Source organism: Lycium ferocissimum, chromosome 4 (genome assembly GCF_029784015.1).
Source record: "Lycium ferocissimum isolate CSIRO_LF1 chromosome 4, AGI_CSIRO_Lferr_CH_V1, whole genome shotgun sequence".
In the NCBI taxonomy this organism is placed as follows: domain Eukaryota; kingdom Viridiplantae; phylum Streptophyta; class Magnoliopsida; order Solanales; family Solanaceae; genus Lycium; species Lycium ferocissimum.
The window spans coordinates 6,039,474-6,059,539 of NC_081345.1; the positions used below are offsets into that span (position 1 = coordinate 6,039,474).

Sequence of the window (20,066 nt, forward strand, 5' to 3'; positions counted from 1 at the left end):
GAGTCTTTGCATTCCATTGAAATTTAAATACTTGAACTTGTCAAGTACCTTTTCAATATAATGTGACCATGATAACGCTAGACCCTTGTGGAGTTTTATGGATCCTAGTTCCTAAGATCAAATCAAGAACCCCTAAGTCTTTCATGTCAAATTTGCTAGCTGAGCATACGGCTTACATGTAGCATTTACATCGGCAATATCTCTACTCATTATCAACATGTCATCAACATACAAACAAACAATGACTTCATGATTTGGAGTATTTTTAATGTAAACACATTTGTCACACTCATTAATCTTAAATCCATTTGCCAACATTGTTTGGTCAAATTTCGTACGCCATTGTTTGGGTGCTTGTTTAAGTCCGTAAAGTTGACTTAACAAGTTTCAGCACACTTTCCTTTCTTTACCAGAACCACAAAACCCTCAAAGTTGTTCCATGTAAATTTCTTCCTCCAATTCTCCATTTAAGAAAAGTCGTCTTGACATCCATTTGATGGATTTCAAGATCATCATATCTACTGCCAGTTGCCACTAACATCCGAATAGATGTTATCCTTGTTACCGGCGAATATGTGTCAAAGTAATCAAGGCCTTCTTTTTGTCTATAACCTTTGACCACAAGTCTTGCCTTATATTTGTCAATAGTGCCATCGACTTTCATTTTCCTTTTAAAAATCCATTTTGATCCTAAAGGTTTATTTCCGTGAGGAAGATCAACCAATTCCCATGTACGGTTGTTCAAAATTGATTCAATCTCACTATTGACCGCCTCTTTCCAAAATCTTTGAATCGAAGAAGACATTGTCGCTTTAAATGTTTGAGGCTCATTTTCAAGCAAGAATGTCACAAAATGCTGTCCAAAGGAAGTAGATGTCCTTTGACGTTTGCTACGCCTGATCCTCTTCACTGGTTTACTTTCCTTTGGTTCTTCCCGCGGCCGTTTAGATCTTTCACTTGACGACTCATATTCGGCTTTATACGGATAAATGTTTTCAAAGAATTCGCATTATCGATTCAATTACCGTATTAACATGAATTTCGGATTGTCCGATTGTGAACCAAAAACCGACAAGCTTTGGTTGTTGTAAGATAGCCAATAAAAATACAATCCACGAGCTTTTTGGTCCGATTTTTACCCTTTTGGGCAAAGGAACTTGGACCTTTGCTAAACACCCCCACACTTTGAAATATTTCAAGTTGGGTTTTCTTCTTTCCATAGTTCATATGGAATAGATTGTGTTTTGCTTGTGGGGCACCTACATTCGAGTATTCGATTAGGCCGTGAGAGAGCTTTCCCCCACAAGTTCCGCGTAAAACCAGAACTTATTAATAAAGCATTCATCATTTCCTTTAATGTTCGGTTTTCCTTTCCGCAATTCCATTTGATTGTGGTGTGTAGGCGTGTTTGATGAATAATTCCATATTCTAAACATATCTCTACAAAAGGAAATTCGTATTCTCCACCCCTATCACTTCTAATCATTTTTATCTTTTTATTCAATTGATTTTCCACTTCGTTCTTGTATTGCTTAAATGCATCAATTGCTTCATCCTTCTTGTAAAATACACATAACGATGCTCGAGTGCAATCGTCAATAAAAGTTATAAAATACTTTTCCCACCGCGTGATGGTATTGACTTCGTATCACATATATCTTGTGTGGATTAAGTCTAAAGGATTTGAACTCCTATCAATAGACTTATATGGATGTTTAACAAACTTAGATTCAACAGTTTTCACATTTTGATTTATTACACTCGAATTTAGGCAATACTTCCAAATTAATCAATTTCGCAAGGTTTTGTAGTTGACATGTCCTAAAACGAATACGCCATAAATCATTTGACTCGATAAGTAGACGGTAGAATTCTTATTAATACCGTCAACAACCGTTACATTTGAGTTTGAAAAGGCCCTCGGTGAGGTAGCCCTTTCCTACGAACATATCATTCTTACTTATTACAATTTTCTCACTAACCAAACACGCACTTAAACCCGTTTTTGACGAGTAGTCCATTTGAAACTAAATTCTTCCTAATTGTTGGAACGTGCGTAACGTTGTTGAGAGTCGGCACCTTGCGAAGTCATCTTCGAAGTATCTTCCCATATCCTTCAACCTTGTTGCCGTATTTCCCATAAAGTTCCTCTTCGGGTCCGAGCGGGAGCATAGGTTGCAAATGCTTCTTTTACGAGCGCAAACATGTCGAGTGGCACCGAGAATCAAGCCACCACTCCTTTGGGTTTCCAACCAAATTGCACTCGGACATAGCATTGCACACGGATCATCCATGTCATCATTCTTCTCCACCATATTGGCTTGTCCCTTTCCTTTATCCTTTTCGGAGACGACGATACGGGGCTTTACAGGGCGCCTTTCCCACAATTATAGCAATTGCCTTGAATTTTTTCTTGTTCTCGCTCCTTACTCTTTCCATAAGGTTTCTTCCTTTTCTTATTCTTTGGGAGCGGCTATTCAACGATGTTCGCTCCCATAATTGTTGAATTTCCACGCGACTTCTTTTCGACAACTTTATTATCTTATCAATCTTGAAGCGAATCACAAGATCTTCCGGTGACATTTCCTTACGCTTGTGTTTCGAGATAGTTCTTGAAGTCTCTCTCCGAAGGAGGCAACTTCTCAATCTACGCAGCCAACTTGAAATGCCTCGTTGATCACCATACCTTGTCAAGAATAAGGTCATGTATAAGGACTTGGAGTTCTTGAACTTGGGTTCAACAGTTTCGTGTTCGTCATCTTGTAGTCAAGAAACTTGGCAACCACGAATTTTTTCAAGCATCCGTATCTTCGATTTTATACTTCTTTTTTCGAGTGCAAGCCATAATTCTTTTTTTGAAGTTTTGGCGTAAAGCGTAGACATTACACAAATCATCATCTAGTGCACTAAGGATGTATCCTTTGCACAAAAAATGCGTACGCTTCCAAGCCTCGAATCATAAAGCGATTTTCGAGCATTCCTTCTTCGATGGCAGAGGATTTTCATTTGTGAACTTCGCATGCCTACAGAGTAGTCACCCGGAAGAACATTCTCTTCCGTTGCCATCCTTTGAAGTTGATACCGTAAAAACTTCCCTGGTTTCTCTCGGCAATACCATCGCGTGTGCCGGCGAGTTGGGCCGACGACGAAGCAACATTTGTCGGCCCACAAATACGCCTAACAGTGCAACATCGCGCCAACAGAATTCCATTCCGTGAGCATTCGCATCACTTTTCTGTTTCCATTCTTCGTCAATAATTGACAAGCCGTTTAATAAATGGCAAATAAAAAAAGAACAGAGAATATATATATATATATATATATATATATATATATATATATATATATATATATATATATATTTTTTTTCCCTTTTCGTAGAATCTGTTTCACGATGAAGTTTTTATGTTCTTCAAATCGCGTCACTGTTATGAACTTTAATAATCCAAAGTTTTTATGTTCTTCAAATCGCGTCACTGTTATGAACTTTAATAATCCAACGAAGTTTTTATGTTCTTCAAGTTGGACTAGAAAATAGAAGGATTTCACTCACCGGTGTATTAGTACCAAACTCCGATGTCAGGCGAACCACTTAACGGGTCACGGGTCAAGATCTTTAATTAATTAATTAATTATTATTTAATTAAATAATTAAAATTAAATGAAATTTGGTCCAAAAAGATTATCAATCAATCAGATCACCGGCCGAAGCCGAGCGAGCACGACGAACCAATGCGAGGCATTTTCTTGACCCTTTAGCAATACTGAATGAGTCTTTTACTTTAAGTAGGGAAAACTTTTCTTTCCACCACCTATGAGGGACAAATGCTTATTTCATAAAGCAAGAGGGAACAACTTATTTTTCCCTCCACTTCTTTCCCTCCATTTCCCATTCAACCTATCAATTAAACCCAACAAAAACACTGTAATGAACTTGCAGCTACCTAACTGTTCTTGATTATATTCCAAGAAGAATGATAATGATAACAACCGGCCTTGATTAAAGGAAGTCCAATTACTTGATAAAATATTTTGTTTAATCTCAAAAAGGAGTAGAACAAAGGCAAAGGGACATTTATGGTTGCATTGTGAGTCCATCCACTAATATACATACAGACATATAGAATTGAAATACTTTTAGAAATAGTAATATTTTTATACTAAGTTAACGGCCATGGCAAATGAATAGAAAATTCATCATGAATTCGATGATCTTTTTATTCTTAAGAAAAATAGAAAATTCATCGAATTAAATTCCTAGATCCTGGGAAGAAATAATAAGTGCTAAAATTAATTAAGAACCAACTTAGAAAACATTGACAAACTAATAAACAGTTTTCCGTCTCCAAACATGTTCAGTATATAGATATGAACGGCCTAATGGATAACAAAACTTAAAATTCCAAGCAGCAAAAATATCACAAATCAAAACTCTGGAGAAAAACAAAACAAAGCTTCAGAAAGAGGGCAATCAGAGAAAAATCAATTAGCTCAAATCCTTGACCCGCTTATAGGAAAACATTGGAAGGTGATGAACTTACACAATTTGTCTCCAGGAAAAAAATTATTTTATGGCTTAGCAGCGTTGAAAATGAAGTGAGTATTCCGCTATATGATTCTTGTATTGCTCCCGAGAATGCTAGGAAGTTATCACATAAATTGCTTTTAACATCTAGACGACATTTTAATGATCTTGTCTATATTTACAAGCTCTATTAATCTTTTAATAGCGTGGGCAGGAACATGAACAAAGATTAAGATAATTTCTTAAAATTGTTATTACAGGAACCGGTTAAAAACGGGAGGTGAAAAATTATTAGCTGCGAATGCGATAACTTAAAATGAGTTTCGTGTTGGTGAGGAACATGGATGAATCAGTTCCTTTGGAATTGGGTCAAAATTTTATGTAGATCAATAAATAAAGGTCATATGTCTAGTTAAAATTTAATTAAATATATTATAATTATGCCATCAATATTTGATATCTTAAACCGTGTCACTGCTCTAGCATTATCAAGTGGTGGGGCAGAGGAATTGGCAAATTAGAAGATGACAAAATCCAACCTTTTTATACGCATATTTCTGTGTCAATCTTTTAAGGAAATTTCCTTTTTTATTTCTCTATTGATAGAGTTGGCCCCCTACGCCTCCCCTATTATATATTCCACCGACGAAACTTGAGCACATTTTCCCCTTCTTATTACACAAATGCAAAACTATTCAAACTTACTGTTGATTACATAGGAAAAAGACATTCTAATCAAGCAAAAATTGAAGATTTCTGACTGGACTTTTGTCGGAAGATTTACACGAAATATAGGCCAAGCAACTTCCTTTTTTCTTTTTGGGGGTGTATATTTTTTTGCTAGAGTTGGCAGTTGGAAAAGTGACACTTGACCCCCCTAATGATTTCGACTGATTGAATATACCACACAGAAAGTTTATTTGTCTAAAGGACCACTTATACATTTTCTTGACCTTTGCCGACTCCGCGGCTGTGTACAAGTTCTTGAGTACTTGAAGAAGCTTGTGAGTCAATGTGGAAACAACTCAAATAAGGGCCTCACGTCTAAGAGAGGAATACTTCTTTGGTTTTTACTACTTCGTACATCAACCTAATGATAAAATAGAAAAGCAGGAGTAGATATGTGGAAAAAGGCAAGAAGTGAAACTTCCAATAAGAGTATAGTACAAGTGTGCAAGCAAAGGTGAATAAAAATTTTAAGTATAAGAATAAGACGTTGTAACTCCCTAACACACGTGTAATTGAAAGAGTCATTATATCAGTGCCCTGGGGAAATGCTGTTTGGCCATAGAAACCAAATATTTATCACTTTATTCGGAATTTTTGAAGTTGGAGTTGTGTTTTGTTATAATTTTGCAAAGAATATTTGGTTGTTTGAATGTACTGAAAGTGAAAACAAGATTTTAGATATTTTCCAAATTCCAGATACAACTTCAAGTTGAATTTGGAATTTTCATGGCCAAACTTTGATTTTCAAATAACGTGGGAAAAACACCCGGAAAAAGTGAATAATTCTCATGTCCAAAGGGGTAAATACTAAATAGATAGAATATTGTGCTATTACTTTATCATTAATATTAATTTTAAATTATTTAATCATATATGTATATAGTCCAAGTTGAAAGTAGTGTGTGCACCTACATTTTACTACTATATATAAGGGAGAATATCAATTTTTTGTAATCCTCGCATGAATTTTTTGTCTTTTTTTACCCCTAATTAAAGTTTTTATTACTTTGTGAAATCTTACAAACTTTGGTAAATTTTGAGAACCTCAAGGGCTTTTTTATGCCACTAAAGATGATGATGTAATGGAAAAGATTAGTGATCCCCACAAAAAATGCTTATACATATTTGAGTCTTTTATGAGAAATATTAAATTTGTTTAAAATTATATTTTTCCTTAAGAATTTATTTTAGACACTTAAAGAATATAATTATCATGTCAATCAAATTCTATAATATAGTCTTAATTATTGAATTAAAATATTATTTTTATAATACTATTTATTATTTGTTGATGTTAATTACCAATTATCATTTGCTATTTAAAAATTTTATTCATCCGGTTATAGATAAAGTCTTTTATTCTCTCCTGTAATTTTATGTCGTACATACCGACAAAATAAGTAATTAACAAAGATTTCACTTAAGGTAAGATTAGGTTTTAAATCAAAAGAATAAATACAAATAGACTATCATTGTTAAATATACTTAAAAATGAATCGAAACTGTAAATTATAGTCCGAAGTACGTTAGTTAATTAATCAAATTTTACGTGCACATGCTTTCAACATAAAACTTATCTAATAAATTACTATATTAAAAGAGGAACTTAAAATATTATAGTTATAAAAACAATATAGTTAAAGAAACCAAAGAATAATAATACTAAACAATTGCAAAAACTGGAATATATTTTTTACCATTTAACATTAAAATATTTTGCAAAATACCGTATAATCAAAGACAAAATAGTTAAATTCAACATGAAAAAGTTATTATAATGTGAATTTCATAAAATGATTTATTAAATTAAGAAAAACAAAAAGTTGTTATTTTTTAACATGCATCTTTTGGAAGGAAAATGAAAGCTTAAAGTAAGAACAATTTAGTTTTATGGACTTTTCAATATTTTTTTCGTGTGTTTAATTTGACAAAACATCTACAAAAATATCTTGTAATATCAAGGGTTTTAATTATTTATATTTATTTATAAGTTAACTTTATTGATTTCATCATACAACAATATTTTTTCGCAAAGAAATATTCTTGACATTAATCGAATATTGTAATATTTTTTGGTAAAAAATAAGTAAGTTTAATTCAAAAATCAAATGAAATTAATTTAACATATGAAAAGCCGAATTTGGATCATCGGAGATTTTAGTCTAAAAATATTTAAGTAAAATAGCAATTAGAAAAGCCAAAATTTGATTATTATTTAAAAAAAAAAATCTAATATATAAACTAAAAAATGTTTTCCCTTAACGTTCGGATAGAAGTCTATTGAAAGTATCAAATTGATGTTAGAAAAACAAAGAAACAATAGCAGCAAAAATTTACAAAATATCTACAAATTGAATTTTGTAAGATCTGTCTCAAATGACACTAGTCTTTTCTATTATATATAAGTGTGGAAGAGGAACCAACACAAAGATTAGTTGCTTGTACCAAAAGCTTTATAAATTGTACACGCAATGAATGCTTGTACCAAAAGCTACATAACTTGTACACTTTAACCAACTATTTTTTTACCCCGCGTGGACATATGTCATAGTACTTAATATTTATTCCCTTCTCATGTATAGACGTATGCACTTCAATTTTAATTCTCCGACACATTTATTTCCTCGGTATACTTTTACTTGTTCACTTTTGACTTTTCACGCTCTTGCTAAATATTTATTCTCTTCTCATAACGCCCAAGGTGGACGAACACAGCAACAATAATTGCACAAAAAGCAACTGGAAGTCTATTATAAGCAGAGACTAACATGTGTACATTTCAGAAGTTGAACATTAATTCTACCTCTTGTGTGTTTACTTTTTAAGTCCCCACAGGTCCGCACGGTCTTAATTGTCCTTTCATTTCCTTCATTTGGCATATACTCCCTCTGTTTCAATTTAAGTGTCTACGTTTGACTAGACACGGAGTTTAAGAAATAAAGATAGACTTTTGAATCTTGTGATTATAAACTTGACATGTATGATATTTGAATTGTCAACTTACTAAATATAAAAAGAGGCGGACATAACCAAAATAAGATAAATTTTAACAACAATTGAGAAATTAAGGGGAAAAATAAGAGGAAAAGAAAAAAATATGAAAAATTACTAAGGAGAATCACAGTATCCTTTGCAAAATATACAAACTATAAAGACTAAATAAATTGAGTAATCAAATTAATCATGTTGGGCCCCGTGCATCGCACGCGCATAGTTGGCTAGTATTATATATAAGTGTGGAAGAGGGACCAACAAAGCATTGACTGCTTGTACCAAAAGCTTTATAAATTGTACACGCAATGAATGCTTATACCAAAAGCTATATAACGTGTACACTTTAACCAACTACTTCTTTATCTCACATCGACATATGTCATAGTACTTAATATTCCCTTCTCATGTATAGAAGTATGCACTTTAATTTTAATTCTCTGACACATTTATTTCCTCCTCGCACTTTTACTTGTTCACTTTTGACTTTTCACGTTCTTGTTGAATATTTATTCTTTTCTCATGTATAAACGTATGCAGTTCAATTTTAATTCGCCTACACAAATTTATTTTCTCCGTGCACTTTTACTTGTTCACTTTTGACTTTTCACGTTCTTTAAGAATTAATAAATCCCACGTGGACATATGCCATAGTACTGAATATTTATTCTCTTCTCATGTATACACGTATGCACTTCAATTTTAATTCTCCGACACATATTTATTTTCTCCGTGCGCTTTTACTTGTTCACTTTTGACTTTTCACTTTCTTGCTGAATATTTATTCTCTTCTCATATATACATGTATGCACTTCAATTTTAATTCCCCGACGCATATTTATTTATTCCGTGCACTTTTACTTGTTCACTTTTGACTTTTCACGTTCTTTAAGAATTAATAAATGAAGTACTCCCTCCGTCCCATATTATTTGGCCACATTACTTGACTTTTCACGTTCTTTAAGAATTAATAAATGAAGTACTCCCTCCGTCCCATATTATTTGGCCACATTACTTGACTTTTCACGTTCTTTAAGAATTAATAAATGAAGTACTCTCTTCGTCCTATATTATTTGGCCACATTACTATACTTGACTTTCACGTTCTTTAAGAATTAATAAATGAAGTACTCCATTCGTCCCATATTATACGCATTACTAAAAATATATGTCTATTTTTCTATTCTATATTTTTCTTATTATATATAAACGCCCAAGGTGGACGAACATAACAACAATAAGTTGTACCAAAAGCAACTAAAATTCTACTCTAAGCAAGAACTAACATGTGTACATTTCAGAAGTTGAACATTAATTCTACCTCTTGTGTGTTTACTTTTAAGTCCCCACGGGTCCGCAGTGTCTTAATTGTCCTTTCATTTCCTTCATTTGGCATATACTCCCTCTGTCTCAATTTAAGTGTCTACGTTTGACTAGACACGGAGTTTAAGAAATAAAGATAGACTTTCAAATCTTGTGGTTCTAAATTAAAAATGTGTATAATATAATAAAATATCCTTTGAATCTTGTGATTATAAACTTGATCTATAGGATATTTGAATTGTCAACTTACTAAATATAAAAAGAGGCGAACATAACCAAAATAAGACAATTTTTTTTTTAATTTAACAACTATCGCCCAAGGTGGATGAACACAACAACAATAAGTTGTACAAAAAGCAACTGAAATTGTACTCTAAGCCGGGACTAACATGTGTACATTTCAGAAATTTAACATTAATACTACCTCTTGTGTTTTTACTTTTTAAGTCCCCACGTGTCCGCGGTATCTCAATTGTCCTTTCATTTCCTTCATTTGGCATATAATCCCTCTGTCTCAATTTAAGTGTCTACGTTTGACTATACACGGAATTTAAGAAATAAAGATAGACTTTTGAATCTTGTTGTTCTAAATTAAAAATGTGTATAATATAATAAACCATCCTTTGAATCTTGTGATTATAAACTTAACATGTAGGATATTTGAATTGTCAACTTACTAAATATAAAAAGAAGCGGACAACCAAAATAAGACAAATTTTAACAACGATTGAGAAATTAAGGGGAAAAATAAGAGGAAAAGAAAAACATCTGGAGACTCACTAAGGAGAATCGCAATATCCTTTGCAAAATATACAAATCATAAAGACTAACTAAATTGAATAACCAAATTAATCATGTTGGCACATAGTTTGCTAGTCTGCTATAGACATGCCAAGTTCCGCTTGAGAATAATTGAGTTTGGTAAGGTTTTGCTGTTGCCTTCATGGATAATATCAGATTTTGTTCTTCAGTGTGAAATCAGTTAAATAACTTTAGAATTATGCTTACCCGATTTCCATTAATTACGTATAGGAATATAGAAAGTAGACCAATTAGGGTCAATCATAACTGGATTACGTAATAATCGTGAACTGTTGGATGTTCTTTGGTAATGATCCGACGATCCATAATGACTGCCGTCTATTAATTGAACATTTGACAACCATAAGTAGAACGTGTCCTCCAAATTTCATGATTAACGGCAACTGTTCTAGACTTAAGTAGGCAGCACCACCCTAACAAAAGAAATTGAAACACTCAATTGGAGATAATACCAAGTTTGGCCCTTTCATTTCAAAATTATAGAAAAACATGTACCCAGTACAGTCAATTTCCAATCTCTCTAACTCAGTACAGAAAAACATGTACCTAGTACAATTAATTTTAGGAAAAACATGTACCCAGTAGAAAAACATCTTAAGCTTGTTTGGATGGCTAGTACTCATCATTTCAAAACGTATTGTATTGTATTATATTGTTTTGATGAATATAACGTTTGAATAGATTGTATTGTTTTCAATCGTTACATAATGTCAACACACCAACAAAAGAATAAACTTATACTAACAATTTTAATGATTAAAGAAGGGTACCGTGTAGAGTTATGATAGAAAAGATAGGAAAAAAAGATAAAATAAGTTAGGGGTAAGGTTTGCGTACACTCTACCCTCTCCAGACCTCATTCGTAGGATTACACTGGGTATGTTGTTGTTGTTGTTGTTACTAAATACTACTAATAAGCAAAGGCAAATGAGAAAAAATAATAAGTTAAGTAACTACGGATTTAACGATACGATACAATAAAATTTAAGTAATAATCAAAACAAATTTTGTATATAAAGTAACAACACCATATAATACGATAACGACCATCCAAACAAGCTACCAGGTAAAGCTATTTAATATGTGTGCTGATGAACGATAACAAATACACAATTAAATAATCGAAGTGCGTGCATGCTAACTCAAATACCATCAATATAAAAAATAAAAAAGATTTAGAAAAACATGTAAGTTGAGGATAGTGACATCATGGCTGTGACCCAATTAGAAGATGTTCAATTTTCTCCGTTGTGTGTAAAATGGTCAATTCCCACCCCCTTGTATTGATTCTGGAATTGCAAGCAAAGGTCTTTGGTCCCTCACTTCTTTTGGTTGGCTCTTCCATACCTGTCACCCAAAACTATCACACACACATGTACCTTTTTCTATTCTCCTATAAATTTACTAGTCTAATGTTGCTTTAGGAATTAGGACTATGTCTCACACACACGTACAGAGTTGTGTTTCGAGATTTTTTTTTGGAACAACATTTATTTTAGTTAGTGACGATGATATTACGAAACCAACATGGTGCGATAAGACTAAATTTATTTCTAGGCCATTCATGTGTGACAACGCTACATACTTTTCCTAGTCATTAGTCAAAAGATATACTATGAACGTTGAGACCAAGTGATTTATAACTGTTCCTGATTTTGCGGTAAAACTAAAGACTAATGAATTTGACTTGAGTTATTAGCTCCCCCTTCTCACCCCAGGAAATTCATTCACTCCTGTTAGTGTTTGCCTTTCTTTTGCTGAATCCTCTTTTGTGCAAGTTATGAATTATGTCTTTAATTTGAGTCTATCAGGAAAAAAAAAAAAACAAAAAAAAAAACAAATGTAAAATATCACATAGATGCTCTTTTTGGCTTATTTTCTAGGTTTCACACATTGCAACGAGAGTAACTATCCATGTCACTTGACACTGCAGGAGACTTTGGACTGAAAATAATATCGTTCAGGATATAACAACAATATCCTATTAGTTAAGTAGGCGTTTGACCGTGAAAACCAAATATTTTTCACTTTATTTGGAATTTTGAAGTTGAAAATGGAATTGTGCATGGTTATAGTTTTTGCAAAGAATATTTGATTGTTTGAATGTAATGAAAGTGAAAAAAAATGAAAAAAATGAAAACAAGATTTTAGGTGTTTTTCGTTGTATGTGAAATTCTATTGCCAAATGTTAATTTTCAAATAAAGTGAAAAAAAAAATTCGGAAAAAATTCTCATGGTCAAACGGGTACTAAGTATTAAATGGACAAAATACAAATAATTTAAGAGGGGTTTGAGGTGTTAATTCTAATCCAACTTAAATAAATGCTAAATGACCAGCATGGTGGAAAAATTCTTTGCAAGGGCCAAAGGATAAACCAATTTTAATTGACTTTCCAATTAAACTACTCCAATATTGAAAATCCATTGTTTTTTTTTTTTTTTGCAGGAGAATCCTTTGTTATAGTTGAATTTTGTTGTGTTCCTAAAATACCAAGCCCAACCAACCCTTCCATCTTTCTTCCCTATGGGCCCTCTTGCGGCCTTTCTCTCTCTCTCTCTCTCTCACACACACACACGTACACAGAGACACATAGTTGTTGCAGCTTAACATCATGATTATAGTCCCCTTGTAAGCTTTATATGCAAAAATTCCAAATATTCCCTTCAAAGAACCCAACTTTGAATGTCATCTTTTCCTTAATTTCTGCTTGGGGGGCAAGACCAGAGATTTGATTTTCTTGCAAAGACTTTGAAGAATTTCTACAGTTGACCCTCAAAGTTTGAGTTGGGTGAGTTCAATTAGCAAAAGATTGTATCTTTGATTGACCCTTTTGAGTTATTGGGGATTTGAGGGTAGAATGGAGACAGAGAGTGGTAGCAAGTCAAAGATGGATGATTATGAAGTGGTAGAGCAAATTGGAAGAGGATCTTTTGGTATAGCATTTCTTGTTCTTCATAGAGCTGAGAAAAAGAAGTAAGCAAGAAGTTTCCTTTTTTTTTTTGTTTTTTTTAAAGTACTTTGTTCTTTATTTATTTTGTCGTGTAGTTGGTTTAATCATTCCTAGTTAGCCTAGCTTATGTTGGCGTTAATTTGGGATAATTGGAGTTAGATGAATTTAATTTCATTGATTTTGCTTCTTAAGAGCTTAAAAGGTTGTTTTGTATTTTTGTTTTTCTTGATAAGAATTTGAGGGATACTGTTTAAAGTTGATATTTGCTTAGTCCCTGGTTAAGAAATTTAGTAGAACCACCCCGTGTAAAACTTGTTTCTGGTCTTGATAAACAAAAAAGTAAAACTTGTTTCTGGTAATAATGCATTTTCTGGAACTTGAATGGCAAGTGGGCTATGGCATTTTGCACAAGCGGTGTCGGCCTATTGTCGCAATTTAGCTTGCAAGTGGGCTTGAATTTGAGACACTGGTAGTTTTAAGACATCACTTTGTGTCCTAAATTAATATTTACCTTGTATTGGCTTATTATATATGTACATATTGTTTTTAGAAAAAAATATTATTTACTCAGGCAAACACACTGATATTCTTTGCCAAGTGGTGTGGGATGACACCTCTTACTAAAGGGTGTCTCCGCAACTATCCATGGAAATCTTTAAGTAGCTAGTTTCAGGAGGATATGCGCTTTTTTTTTTTACTTTCGAGGACTATTGGAATACGCTTCTTTCGCATCTCTAATAGTCTTGATGGAGTGTTTCTAACTACTTAAAGTTATAGCATGTGAAGGAAACATGTTATGCGCTGATGAAGATCTTATCTTCTTCTAATATTGCTAGTTTTTCAATATTCACAATGTAACAGAAAGTAAAGGAATTGAACATGAAGTGATTTCTGCTGGCCACAAGGTAGAAACCCGCAATTAATATTTTCTTGCATTTGCAGTTTTGAAGTGAGAATTTTTGACATGGCTTTTGTGGACTGTGTAGTTGGCTTTAATTATGGAAACATAATGATACAACCCTAAATGACCCTTTTCTGATAGAATTAAAGCTCCTCTGTAGTACTGAACCCATTGTGTAGAACATTGACACTGGGAATAAATTTTGAAAATTATTTTGACTAACAAGGAATAGAAATGTGATTCCATTTGAATGGATAATTGATTTCGCTATTCATTTTTCTCGCTTATAGGTATGTTCTGAAGAAGATACCTTCAGCAAAGCAGTCAGAGAAGTTCAAACGTACTGCACATCAAGAGGTCACTTTAAATGCTTCTTTATATTGTGTTCTTTTATATGGCTTTGATAATCAATTTGGTTAAATCTGAGCCTAGATTTCCTAATTTTGAGCTGCCTATTGAATGCACGGGTACATGATTTCAATGCTTAAATTGAGAACCCTAAAGTTAGGTTGCCTGTTTTAATGATCCTTTTTGTTTTTATATTGGGAAGCTATACTATACAAAAGTATTCCATCATAAAGACCTAACAGAAGTGATATCTATCATCAATAGTTTGTGTCCCTTATCCAATATGTTGAGTCCCTAATTGAGGCCAATAAATCCAATGTCTTAGATTTCATGCCCACGTCTTTCCTCGTCAGCCATCTATGTCCTTGCCTTACAATCCTTAATTTGGTCCCCAACTTAATTTTATTTCCAACTGCTGCATTTGCTTTCTATTAATGAGATAAATATTCCACATATTTAAGTTAAGCATTTCATTATCTGCCCTTTAAATTGGTGTTCAGTCATGAATGTCACTAAGCAAAGTTCGGTTCATAAATAGTTACCAGTTTCAAAAAAAAAAAAAAAAAACTCGGTTGATAAAGAAGACAAAATTTTCTTCAAAAGTAGAACTTAGTTAATCTAGACCTACAAAAAATAAGAGCATTTTGAAGAAATGCCAAGGCGTTGATCATCATTCTCATATCTGATAGCAAAGGTTCGCAAATTCAGACCTTACATCATTCTCATATCTGATAGCAAAGGTTCACAACTTCAGACCTTAGTTGAAGGGAACTCTTAGATTGGATAATTATCTGCACATTTTGCTACTTGTGGAGCTTGCAATAAATGCTAAAATCACTTTTTAAGGATGTAGAGCTCATTTCATACGTCGTTTTATTTAGGTGCCTATCCTTAAATGTTCTTGTGAAGAACTTTATAAGCCCAAAAGGTCTCTCAAAGAAATATTCCCTTTGATCTAATTATGTGGTCATTATCCTATCAAAGTTGGGTTGACCTTTAATAAGCAAACCTTCTGTTGCAGCCTTAATTTCGTTTGAGTTTATGATAACAAATAGATAGCGCTGTGGTAACACCTTTTAACTTTTAGAGTGCAAATAGTCATTGCGGTCAAGAAAAGTTAACTTTAATCTTACCTTACTTATACTTTTATTTGAGGTTCTTTATTTTTATTAATAAAACAACCCATCAAGGGCTTCGCCTGGTGGTATATTAGCTTAGGAAAAGTCTAATCGTACCTTTACCGATAAAAAAAAATTTAGTCTTACCTTTGTAACCATACATGTTCGGCTTGTCTTATATTTAGTATTCTCATGAAGTTCTTTCAGTTTTTGTGACAGATCTGTTTTTGGATATAAATACAAGTGTTACCTTATCAAAAAAAAAAAAAAAAAAAAAAAAGTATTCTCGTGAAGTTAGGTCACTTAAAATGGGATGATACTATGTTGAGTAGATAGGGTTGCACAAGATTATGCTAATTGCTATCTGATGATGTTTGTGTATGTCTCATTCTATAGCAGATGAATCTGATAGCTAAGCTAAGCCATCCATATATCGTGGAGTACAAGGATGCTTGGGTTGACAAGGTATTATGTTGTTCAGTTTCTAGCACAGGATTTGAAACAGCAATAGTTATCCTTGACTTGAGAAAATTTATACATCGAGTTGCCTCAAAAAAGGCTTTAACTTTGTTTTTCTTTCAGGGGAACTGGATATGCATCGTTACCAACTATTGTGAAGGTGGAGATATGTGAGTGGTTATCCTAGCCTAGCTAGCATTTTTATGCTTTCCTTATTGACACTTTTATTTTAAGTTTCTTTCAAAAAGATGGTCAAAACATGCTTGTAGAGTGAACTACCCTATGATGCTAGTATATGAAGAATCTTTAGACGCCTTTCCTAAATTTCAAGGTTGAAAGCGATGAGAAGATCATAGGAATGTTTTATTGTGTAATATGAGGACAATGACTTTCTTTTTTTGGATAATCAGGGCAAAGATCATAAGGAAGTCTAGAGGAGCTCTCTTCCCAGAAGAGGTAGTTTAGATACAACTTCCATCATAATGGGTTCCCTCTTATAGTTTATGTGTTCACCATCATTTTCCTCCGCAGAAACTCTGCAAGTGGCTGACTCAGCTATTACTGGCTGTGGATTATCTGCACTCCAACCGTGTTCTACACAGAGACGTGAAGGTATAAACATGTCCTGATCTGTTTATGTGCTTTCCTAGTATGACATGTTAACATGTTTTAACATGAACTACTTCGATTTCAGTTATCTAACATTTTTGTCACAAAGGACAATGACATCCGGCTAGGTAAGAGTGATAACCAAGTGCTTGATTGCAACCTTCTTGCTTCTATCTTATCACTGATCAAATTTGCTTACTTTATTTACACAGGTGATTTTGGATTTGCAAAACTTTTAGATGGAGAAGGCCTTGCTTCCTCGGTACGAGTTCTATTTATATTCATACAGCTGTAGTAGAAACATTAGGTCCTGCTTATTAGCTATGAACTATGATTGCCTAAACAAATGATTCAATATGTTTACGCCTATGTTGCTCGGACTCGGGTGCGGGTATCCGATACGGGTACGGATCTAGAGGTCGGATTCTTCTTCACATAAATTTTAGGATTCGGGGATATGGATCCAAGTGCGGATACAGATGCTGAGATACGTCCAGTAAATGTTTATTATGACATATAAAGTATATATCTCGATTAATTAAAGCTATTGAACTAAGACTAATAACATTTATCTTTATAAATACCAAAGATTTATTCATAAGATATCTCGTATAACAGAAAAGCATTCTCATACTTTATATAGCTATATATATAACATAAACCCAAAAAAAAGAAAAAAAAAAGACCAAGTACTCAATCAATCTATACTTCTCGGTCATAGATGTAGTCAAAGCACCCAAGGGAAGTTGACCAAGTCCGGTGTGGATCCCACACCCACAACCACGTCGTGTCGACACGGTGCGGCAGGGATTTTGAAGAGTCCAAGCAACATAGGTTTACGTGACTAGCTAGAGGGTACCACATCCTCTCCAAGGTTGAGAAAACCAGGTGTTCTTTTTAGGTATACATAGTATGTCTATCTTTTTGTGAATTCTTTGTTACGGTAGTTTTCAATTACAAAAAACCCCACCTTCATGTGTTTGAGGAACGTACTACTAGTTCTTACTTTGCCAACAACTTCTATTAGTGACTTCTTGCCTCCTAACAGGTTGTTGGTACTCCAAACTATATGTGCCCTGAGCTCCTTGCTGATATACCGTATGGCTACAAATCTGACATATGGTCTCTTGGTAAGAGAATTGGCGAAGCAATGCATTTCCTTTTCATTATTTCCTTAATACTGGAATAATAGTTTGATGTGATTGTAGGATGCTGCATGTTTGAGATTGCCGCACACCAAGCACCATTTAGAGCTCCAGTAAGTTGGCCATTTAGCTACCTGTGGACATCATAATAAATTCATTACCTTTATATATTTGTGTGGTATATTGAAAGTTTTTTATTTGGCAGGACATGACAGGACTTATCAATAAAATAAACAGGGGTTCTTTATCACCACTTCCAATTATATATTCCTCCAACTTGTAAGTAGCTTCTAACCATTGTGCAGTGGTTCTTATTTCCTACTAACACTTATGATTGTTCATCTAGCCAAAATACAAGTAATCATCAAACTAACAAAATGGATTAATGCTTCCAGGAAACAGATTGTTAAAAGCATGCTAAGGAAAAGCCCAGAACACAGACCAACAGTGAGTGCAAGCTGCATATATTCAAATGCACATTAAATCTGAAATTGTCATTCTTTCTGATTTGTTTTTCGTCTTCACTTTTAGACTGCAGAGTTGTTAAGGCATCAACATTTGCAACCATACCTCCTTCGCTGCCGCAACCCTTCTTCTGCTTTTCTTCCAGTGAAGTCCCCAAACAGCCCAAACAAGCAATCACCTGGAAAATCTGGCAGTCCTAGATTCATAAGAGACAGACCTCTAAGGCTAAAGGAGAAGAGTCCTGTTTTTCACTTTGATGAAAGTGAAAAACCTCTAAGGCTAAAAGAGAAGGGTCCTGTTTTTCACTTTGATGAAACGGACAACATTCGGCCACAAAATTTATCAGACAACTATGACACATTTAAAGCCAAACTTGAGACTAAGAGAGTTGATCCCACTAGCTACTCGGCAAAGATCTTTGTCGATGGTGTGGATTCTAAATGCTGGGACACTAATGAGGCGGCTATTTGCAATGGAGGCGATCAAACCGACTCTCTGTTGCAAAAAGGAAGTAAAAATACACCAAACTCTTCAAGATTCACGGCAAAAACTCGCTCTGCAGAGCTAGAGCAAGATTCTGCTGAGCATGTTCAACAATCTGAAGAAGGTGATGGGGAGAGTGACAAAACAAAAGACCTTGAGGTGTTGAGCACTCCAAGTGGCAGTGGAGAAGCAGACTTGAATGAACTAGATAGTATCTCCACGAAGCCTAGCAGAATGAAATTGTCTAGTGGAAGCTCTAATGAGAAAACACGGTCCTTTGATGAAGAAAGCACTTCATCGACTTCGCGACCTGCAAAATCTGATACTGATGCTGAACTAAGGTGTCATGCATCTGAAACTGAAAATGTTGGCGAGCTTAAAGAAGTTTCTGTTGACTGCATCGCTTCTGAAAGAAATGGGTCAAGCCCACTTAAAGATGAGATAGAAAAGAAGAACACAAATATGGTTGAAGATACTAAACAGACCGATAAAGATGCTCGTCAAGCACTAGATGATAGGGTTTCACTGCTTAAGGCACTAGCTGCATTAGCTGGTGATGGGCACAAAAACGACTGGGAAAATCCCACTCAAGAAAGAGCTGAAGCTCTGGAATCCCTTTTAGAGGTTTGTGCACGACTACTCAAGCAGGAAAAAATTGATGAGCTTGCTGGTGTGCTGAAACCATTTGGCGATGATGCAGTTTCATCTAGAGAGACGGCAATATGGCTAACAAAAAGCCTCATGAGTGCACAAAAGTTGGCCAAGGGATCGTGATTTTTGTGGTGGCAGTGAAATACTACTGTACAGAGTGATTTGTTTGCTTTCAGTGGGTTGACATAGATGTTTAGCTTGACTGTGTTTGATTTCCTTCTAAATGATTTGATTTATGGGAAAGCTTACTTTGATGGTATTATTTTCCATCAAAGAAGCTTCTCTGGTGTGTAACATGAGAGTGTGAACTAAGTTTTGTTGGAGGCTTGATGAATTGAGGTTGTATAATTGTAGGACATCTGATGGAATTGTGAAGATCTTAAATTACTCCTAACTCAGTTTGCTAATGTTTTTCTATTTTTTGATTGCACTATTTATTATATTACTAAAAGTGTACTGCTAGCTGTTCCTTCTGACTTAGAACACCTTATCACACTAGGTGACCGGGCATAACATTACTTCAGCTTCTTGCTTTTGAACTTCTGG

The 20,066-nt window shown here is 34.1% G+C and overlaps 1 protein-coding gene across 1 annotated transcript; it reads left to right on the top strand.

Annotated features, from left to right (window-relative positions):
- The first annotated feature begins 12,868 nt into the window (after positions 1-12,868).
- LOC132051475 (serine/threonine-protein kinase Nek6-like) lies at positions 12,869-19,927 on the top strand. The gene is made up of 13 exons (XM_059442554.1): positions 12,869-13,364; positions 14,533-14,599; positions 16,108-16,173; positions 16,291-16,337; positions 16,578-16,623; positions 16,699-16,779; positions 16,862-16,904; positions 16,989-17,038; positions 17,825-17,906; positions 17,985-18,034; positions 18,127-18,200; positions 18,317-18,368; positions 18,453-19,927. Exons 1-13 carry the CDS (start codon positions 13,249-13,251, stop codon positions 19,641-19,643), a joined length of 1,965 nt encoding a protein of 654 aa, XP_059298537.1. The 5' UTR covers positions 12,869-13,248; the 3' UTR covers positions 19,644-19,927.
- The last annotated feature ends 139 nt before the right edge of the window (positions 19,928-20,066 follow it).

Excerpts from the sequence above, each read along its gene's own strand:
- LOC132051475 (XM_059442554.1), top strand. The coding sequence starts at position 13,249 with ATGGAGACAGAGAGTGGTAGCAAGTCAAAGATGGATGATTATGAAGTG. Across the intron at positions 14,600-16,107 it reads AACGTACTGCACATCAAGAG|ATGAATCTGATAGCTAAGCT; the intron begins GTCACTTTAAAT and ends ATTCTATAGCAG. Across the intron at positions 18,369-18,452 it reads GCCCAGAACACAGACCAACA|ACTGCAGAGTTGTTAAGGCA; the intron begins GTGAGTGCAAGC and ends CTTCACTTTTAG.